Source organism: Xenopus tropicalis, chromosome 2 (genome assembly GCF_000004195.4).
Source record: "Xenopus tropicalis strain Nigerian chromosome 2, UCB_Xtro_10.0, whole genome shotgun sequence".
NCBI lineage: Eukaryota > Metazoa > Chordata > Amphibia > Anura > Pipidae > Xenopus > Xenopus tropicalis.
The window spans coordinates 157,738,323-157,746,987 of NC_030678.2; the positions used below are offsets into that span (position 1 = coordinate 157,738,323).

The 8,665-nt window shown below is 40.6% G+C and overlaps 1 protein-coding gene across 2 annotated transcripts in view; it reads left to right on the forward strand.

Annotated features, from left to right (window-relative positions):
• The window catches only part of zdhhc20 (zinc finger, DHHC-type containing 2), a 28,955-nt gene extending 20,290 nt beyond the window's left edge, over window positions 1–8,665 (forward strand). The window contains 6 exon segments of one of the 2 annotated variants that reach the window (NM_001017129.2): window positions 1,278–1,410; window positions 1,579–1,705; window positions 3,199–3,288; window positions 4,993–5,111; window positions 5,770–5,843; window positions 6,644–6,735. In NM_001017129.2, the coding sequence (NP_001017129.1) occupies window positions 1,278–1,410; window positions 1,579–1,705; window positions 3,199–3,288; window positions 4,993–5,111; window positions 5,770–5,807 (507 nt within the window). In that variant the 3' untranslated portion in view covers window positions 5,808–5,843; window positions 6,644–6,735. 2 annotated transcript variants of the gene reach the window in all.

Sequence of the window (8,665 nt, forward strand, 5' to 3'; positions counted from 1 at the left end):
TAGGTCTTTTAAACTAGTCTGATTTTTTTTGTTTTTGCTTTTTTGGTGTTTCATTATATGTAATTGATTAGAACAGGATTTGAATCCTGGATTTGGTGCATCCCTAATTTGGAGGTGAATACAGCCTTGCAAGTCAGTGAGGAACCTTTATGAGCAAGTGTTACTGTATTTATGCCCCATAAAGGACTAGAATAGATCTTGGCAGCTGCTTTACTGTACCCGTCTAATCCTAAATCATATCGAGGCAATTTTGTCTCTCTAAAGTCAATGGGATTTTAATAGTTATACATTAAGTCAATATGATCTATAATCCTGACTTGCAACTGCACACTGGGACCAGAGGCATTATATTGGGTATGCTGGGAAATATGAGCTGGTAATGGTTTCCTAATGGGTTTGTTCCTTTGTCTATATTGCTTGTTATCAATGCACCCTGAGCTATTCCCCCGGCATATGCACTCGGTCTCTAAATGTCTGGAATCTGCAGTCTGCAACATCTTCAAACATTAGCACTCCAGATTTCAGCTCTTCTTATAACAGAATTTCAGAAAATAGCCCAAACATAGAATATCTGAATTTCCTGGTAGAAAGCTGAATCTCTTAATTTTAATTTGTTTTATAAATATAAAACAGTAGTTTTGCACAAGTAAGTAGAGCAAGACACACAAGTTAAAAGAGCCAAAGTAGACTAACGGCAACACCTCAGCCAATCAGGGTCTTCAATGCTGGAATGTGGGGAACGCACACACTAGGCTTCTGTAATATAGAATGGGAACACCCACAATAAACCTTGGATGCAGTAAAACCCTGTGAAACCTGCTGCCTTTTGTAATGGAGAATGGTATAGGTCATAAAGATCAAGCCCCAAGGGCATCCCTATTGCTTTGCTGCTCTCACCTGGATATTTACAGTTTTGTGGACTTTCTGACAATAGTTCTGCAGAGTAGGAGTTATAGAATTCTGACTGATGGTCACTTTAACGCACACAATTAGCTTTTGGAGGAGATTGAGAGGTTCAGGATCATAGCTATAGAATATATGCCAGCAGCACTTCTGAGTTGTAATCCACCATAGCCAAGTCGCAAATGAAATCTCGAGCTGGTACAGATATATTGCTGTACCCCTCACTGGAGCAAAAGTAACCATTATATAAACTTAAAAGCCTTGTTTAGTGTGCTTTGCAGATCCTGATCATTTAGAGCAATAAGCCATCACATGTGTAATGATGTGTAATAAGAGCAATACACTAGTGAGGCCTTTCATTATTCTCTTCATAGAATGAGCTTCCCGACACTCGCGCCAAGTTCCATGTCCTTTTCCTGTTCTTTGTGGCTGCCATGTTCTTTATCAGCATATTGTCACTCTTCAGCTATCACTGTTGGCTCGTTGGGAAAAACCGATCGACTATAGGTAAGTGCAAACTTTCAGATTTCACGCTGTAAGACTGCCCAGCGCTCCCTCTTATTAAGAATGCCTATGAAAACGTACTGCATTTACATTTAATTGCAACCAGTGCGGCCCTTCTAGCTGGATTTTCTAGACGTTTCCCTGAATCTTCATCTCATTATGTGTCTTCAGAGGCCTTCCGTGCTCCCTTGTTTCGAAACGGTCCAGAGAAAGATGGGTTTTCTCTTGGTTTCAGCAAAAATCTAAGAGAAGTTTTTGGCGATGAGAAGAAGTATTGGCTACTCCCTATGTTTACAAGGTACACACAACTCTTTCATTCTTTTTCCCCCACACACACACATATATATTGTGACATGCTGAATGCCTGTACACGCAATTTTGGGGGAATTAGCATTGGTAGGCAGGCAGGCAGGCATGCAGAGGATCTGGAGCATAGAGACAGGGACACCAAGTCTTCAGGCAAAACTCAGGTTTATTTAGGGCCAGTTCTTCCCAACAGAAACATAAAGACATAAGTTCATAAACAGTTCAGTGTTATGATATGTCCCTCCTTCAGGGTTCTCACCTTCCAGGGTTGGTTCCACACTCTGGAACACTCAGGCTTCACAGTAAGCCTTGCTGAGCCCTCTCAGCACTCATCCATTTGGTCAGAACTCCCTCTGCTCCCTGCAGTGGCAAGTGGCACCCCCAGCTCTTCTGGGAGTTCCTAACACAGGCAACCCTCCTGCTCTGTGCCCTGCTCTGAGAGTGACCTTCACTCAGTCAGCATTCAATTCCAACTCCAACCCCTGTGTAAATCATACAGCCCTTTTATTGGCTGCTCACCTGCAGCCTAATCAGGCAGCTCCCTACAGCTGGCCAATTCAAACCTTAAAGGAGATTTACTCCAACACAGCATTACCTGCTGTAAAACCAGGTATTTTACCTTGGGCCATTTGTATCCTACCTTAAAGGAACAGTAACACCAAAAAATGAAAGAGCTTTAAAGTAATACAAATATAATGCACTGTTGCCCTGCACTGGTAAAACTGGTGTGTTTGCTACAGTAACACTACTATAATTTATATAATAAGCTGCTCTGTAGCCATGGGGGCAGCCATTCAAGCTGGAAAAAAGGAGAAAAGGCACAAGTTACATAGCAGATAACAGATAAGTTCTGTAGAATACAATAGTGTTTTATCTGTTATCTGCTATGTGCCTGTGCCTTTTCTCCTTTGAATGGCTGCCCCCATACTACACAGCAGCTTATTTATATAAATTATAGTAGACTTTCTGAAGTAAACACACAACTTTTACCAGTGCAGGGCAGCAGCACATTATATTTTAGTTACCTTTATACACTTTCATTTTTTGGTGTTACTGTTCCTTTAAATACTGGTGGAAATACACCAAATAAGGACCTTTCCCATTGCATCTCTCACAATATATATATATATATATATATATATACCACTTTGCCATCTTATTTTTTTTTTACCACTTTTTCCATCTTTATTCAGTATTTTACCCCTACACCCCTCCCTCACAAACCTGCATATTTTGACTCTCCTACATATTTTTTTGCGTTACTACTTTCCATACCTTCTCCTGTATATATTGTCCTATTTTATATAGTTAGACATATAAATGAGTATCCAGACACTGGGGTCATTTATAAAGACTGGGCACATTTGCACATGGGCAGTAACAACCAATCGGTGTTTAGCTTTTTCATCCTGCTGCAGGTTGAGCAGTGAAAGGAAGATAAATGTTTGGTTAGAGATCTGATTTGACTCTTGCTCCTCCTTGCAGCTTGGGAGATGGTTGTTCTTTTCCTACTCGTCTTGTACTTGGAGACCCAGAACAAAATGCTGCCACTGTCCAGACGGATTCTACCAAACAGTATGTGCTTATTTTACTACCTCCCTCAATAAATGAACCTTGAAACGGATCAGGTTTCTTTTTTAAATGTTGTACTTAAAGTCAGGAAATTTAAACTTAAAGGTTTCCATGGCCAGTGACCCCACACATACTCCAGTTTTGGGTTTTTTTTGTTAAGGGTATGGAAAAATCCAAGAATCATTTCTTGGGTGTTTCCTGAAGACCAAATGAATTGGCCATATGATTTCTTTTGATTTTACAGTAAAGACACCAAAATGTCAAGACGTGTAGCTTAAAAGGGCATTTTACCCTAATGTTGTTGTGACACTGGTGTTCCTGTGACTGCTGAGTTTTATGAGATGTATCTTTAGAAGATATGGGAAGACACTCTAGATTTTGGCTTGGTTAATGTAAGAAATTACAATAATACAGAATGGTTCATTTGCTGCTTTAATGTGGGAAAACTCCCAATGAAAGGAAATTCTACTTCTTCACACAAGCACAATCAAAACAAATCAGCAGCCTGTGTATAAAGAAAACCCCTCCTTTCCCCTCGCTACAGCCTGTCAAGCTGTGAGATAAGGAAGAGCTCATTATTACAGAGGCTTCTCAGTGGGATGCTGATTTGTTTTCTTTGTGCTCATAAAGCTGGCCATACACGGGCAGATCCGCTCGCTTGGCGATATCACCAAGCGAGCGGATCTTCACCCGATATCCCCACCTGCGGGTGGGCGATATCGGGGAGGCATGTAGGCGAAGCTAAACGATCGAATTCTACACACGGCAATGGGGCAGTCGGTTCGGGGACCGCATGAACGACTGGATTTTCTAACCTGGCCGATCGATATCTGCCCAATTTCAGGCCAGATATCGGTCGGCCAGGCCCCTCGGTTCTGCCCCAACACGGGCCAATAAGCTGCCGAATTGGTCCAAGGGACCGATATCAGCAGCTATAATCGGCCCGTGTATGGGGACCTTTAGTGTAAGAGCAGATGAGATTTGTCGCCCATGAGAAATCTGCACTACCTGTAGGCAGCAACAAATCTCCTGAAAATCCCTTAGCATTGGTATCCGTCTGTATTGCAATACATATGAATTGTGTAACTGCCAAAAATGCAGGAGACGGCTGTTTTCCTGTGGTTACATGATTTGTGTTTTACACTAATGTGGTTGCTAAGGTATTTTTAGGAGATCACCCATGGGTAGCGCAGATTTCTCACAGGCAACAAGTTTCCTCCATACGCTGTTACCCTAAGGGGGAGATTTATCAGAATGTGAGTTTAGAGCTTATTACATAAAAACTCGCCCACCTTATAATTATTCCTGTGGGATTTTAGGAGCATATTTAACAATGGGTGAAAGTTAGAACTCCCCACTTGATAAATACATCTCCTATTTATTTATAGGAATAATAATAAAAGTCCAGTGAGTTTTTTCTGTAGTGAGCTCTAATTTCAAACTTTGATAAATCTCAGAGTCAGGTATTTTGGGCACAACACTTTTGTGCACTGAGGGTGCAACAGTTTGTCTGCACACTGATATTATATTGCTTTTATTGCAAAGAATGATTTTCTATTCCCCACAGAAGGTAAAACATTAGATTCCCTGGTCCAGAGAACGTGTGCATCACAGAAAGTGTGTGTTTGAGAGCTTCTGGTCTGTGCAAGTTGCCCAAAATGGAAAGTAGAATGTACATGTGCACTCACTCTGGTTATGTCCTAACAGTGTGGGGCCCAGCAGCCAGACGTTCCCTGCCAGACCTCTCAGTGAGTCCCAGAATCGCCTGTTAGGAAGTGAAAGTCAATGGACTGACAGCGCGCCAGGGGAGGAACCCACTGATAAAGGTACAGTGCATAACCAATATCATTTTAGGGCTGCCTTGCATCATGTGTCCTTGGGTTTTGTACAGCTTTGGGAAGGCAGTGGCATTAACAGGAGTCAGATTTTGGCAGCAGCTCTGCCACACCAGCAGTATGGTCAGAGAATAGCTTCTTTGTGTTAAACAAACGGTCCAAGCCATCCAGTTAATTGGTAAGGATCTTGTGTCCTAACCCTCCGAACCAGTTTTCTACACACATCAAAGCCATAGGGCATATTGAGAAGCCTGCACTGTTTCACTTCTCAACCCTCTGGCATGAGGTAGGAGAAATGGGGTGGCACTTTGACCTCTGAGGGTTTATTACTAAATCTACATTCAAGTGCATGCCCTGTTGGGGTGGATAAGGTTAACCCTTACATATGTCACCCAGTATTTCCAATAAGAGGTTCTACATTGCATGTAGGTTGCAACAAGTAAGAGGCACTGGAATGTGCAAGTGTTTGTTGTGCCTTGCCGACATCTTATTGCCTGTCATGGCAGCAGTGTGAGTTAGCCAGGTGATTTCTGGACTGAACTCCAGATGATTTATTTATGGGAATCTCAAAATCCAAGAAAGAATTATAGCCATGCAGCTACAGATAGGTGTCCCTTTCAGCCAATAAACTGTGCTTTATACTTTGCAGGTGTGGAGAGCCATGTTGCTGTGCTTATTGAGAGCTAATTTTTCATATAGCGGCTTCTCTAATTGGGGAAAGAGGTAAGCCAAGCAACGGAGAAAAAGATTACTCAACAATTCATTTATTTATATTCATTTATTCATATTCTTGTGGGATATGGGAGCTGAGGGAACGTTTGCAAGGTTTTGCATAGCTGTAATGAACCGTTATAAACCCACCCAATACTGAGCTCATAAACAGGCGGAGACGCGGAGCTACAGAGAGATAAATCAGGGGCCAAAACAATGGATCTTTGGGGAAAGAGAGTTTGGGCTGCCAGATACAAGAATTCTACTAGTGCTTCACCATCCACATATGCAGTATGAGCAGTGCAATTAGAATTATATACGAATTGCTTACCAGCGTTTATCCTTGGTCCTGATAAAGGTCTAAGAGACAGAATTTGATGCTGACTATAAGTAATTAGTAAATATTTAAAACACTTTGCAGGCTGAGTGCTCTAAGATAGAAAAGAAAAGATAGAGACAGAGATACAGGTCAATTTAGATAATAATTTAGATAAATATTTATAGAAAGATATAACATTGCAAACAGCAGAGTATTTTTGCATGCTTCCCTCTAACCTTGATTAGATTATTGGGGCTGATTTATCAGTGTTCAAATGAATTTTTTTATTTATTTATTTTTTTTGTTCAAAAACTCCCTAATTCGAATTATGGTTACAAAACGAATGTTGCATATTAAGAGCAACAAATTAAAAAACTCAAATGTAAATTGGTACAAATGTCAGTATATTAGGATTCAAAACAATATACAGGTATACACATTTTATACACTAAATGTTGCCTAGCATTTCATTTTTTTTCTCTTTTCCCACCAGAAATTCCGCAGCACATTTTTGTGCTCGAGCAACCAATCCAGACGGCAGAGATCCACAGGTGGATGTGCCACAAACACACCTACAAAAAAAAATTAAAAAATGTCAATATAAAAATCGCACAAACCTACTGCCATGCACACTGATGAATGTCGAAGTGCCACCACAACGACTCACAACTAATGCCTTACAATTTAACACACCCGTTGCCCCCTTGCCTGGGAAAAACATTGCTCAGAAAATGTATTATTTTTAAGTTTCAAACTGACCGCGATTTTACATCAAGAAAGGCGGCTGCGTGGTTTATTGGGTTCCCCCCCCCCCCCTTTTTTAAATGGTAACTGCCGATATATACTGTAATAACAGGGCTGCTAGGATTGGCTGTGTTAGAGAGATCTGTACCTATGGTTTTACAGCGCTGTTGTCCATGATATCACTGGCAATCTCCAGATGCCACCGATTGCACTGCTTCCCTTGTTCCTGCACATTTTTTTTTCTCCCTAAAGACCTCAGTAAACGTTTCTATTCAATGGCAAACTAACATTCAGAGATGGGTCAACCGTGACGCAAAGTGTAATGCCAAACAGCATCTATCAATGATAAATCTGCCTCCAGAACACGATCTTCAGTCGTTAGTGAGAAGCCAAAGTCAATGTTTCCTGAACGGGTGATCGTTACATTCCAGTGTGAATATACAGTATCAGTTCTGAGCTTGCCACGCTTTTATCAGGTCACATGATTACCAGATTTCAGGGCTTCTGTACCAAAGGGATCTTTTTTTATTTGTTTAAGTCTATGGAAGTCCACAGGAATGTTCTGTCTGTTTGTCTCACCGCTATATCACCGAGCTTGGCTGCCTCCGGACACTTGTCTCATGGATTCTGTTTACAGATTTTCTTTTTTTTTTTTCTTTCAAGAATAAAGCCATTTCTGTTGGCTAGAAGGACCAGAATATACTTGGCCGGCTTTTAATCAGAGAAACTTAGGGGCACATTTATCGAAGGTTGAGGAGACTGAACGATTTGCCAATCGATCTCATACGGTTCCTGAAATCGCAATGTTTATTATGTATCAAACTCAAATTGATCATCAGTGTCACATTCCCAGCACAGATCACAGACATACCACTAAGATGATTCTCAGATTTCACTTATGGGAGTTGGACGTGTGTTAATTTTTTTCTAAATGTCGTCTGTCTTCCCCAATAGGCGACTACATGGAATGCTGGGATTCTGTAAAATGACCTCTTAACAGTTTCAGACCTTTCTTAGATATGGTCAGATTTAAGGAAACCTACAACAGTGATACAGGTATAGGATCTATTATCAGGAATGCTTGGGGTCTGTGGTTATCAGGATAATAGTTTAGATCTCTATACCATAAATCTGCTAAAAATCATTTAAACATGAAATAAACCCAATAGGATTGTTTTGCCACCAATATGGATTCATGCAGCATAGTTACCATCAAGTACAAGATACTGTTTTATTATTACAGATGAAAATCATTTTTAAAAATTAAAATCATTTGCTTATAATGGAGTGTATGGGAGATGGACCTAGTATAATTCAGAGCTTCCTGGCTATCACATTTCTGGATAAGGGATCCCATACCTGTACACGTGAGATTGCACAATTTGGCACAAATGCACAATTTTTTATTCCTGTGCCCACTAGAAATTGTAAGGGTCCCACGGACTCCCCACCACCTTTATTTTTACAAATAGGAGAATACGTGCAAAGCTGAGATGAAAGCAAATGCCAGATGATTTAGAGATGTCATTGTGTTACAGTGCGACGCCGGGGAAACCTTTGCAGCCAGCTTTAGTGCAACACAACAGTATACGGCTGGAGTGATTTTATATCAGAGACATTAATTTATACTGCTTTTTATATCTTTTTTTATAACAATTCTTAGCGAGTTCTTTATGTATGTGCACAGAGGTCTCTTCTGTATATGTGAATTCTGTACAATAATGATTTTTTCAGCTTACTCTATTGGCAATTAAAGTCAACTATTAAAACA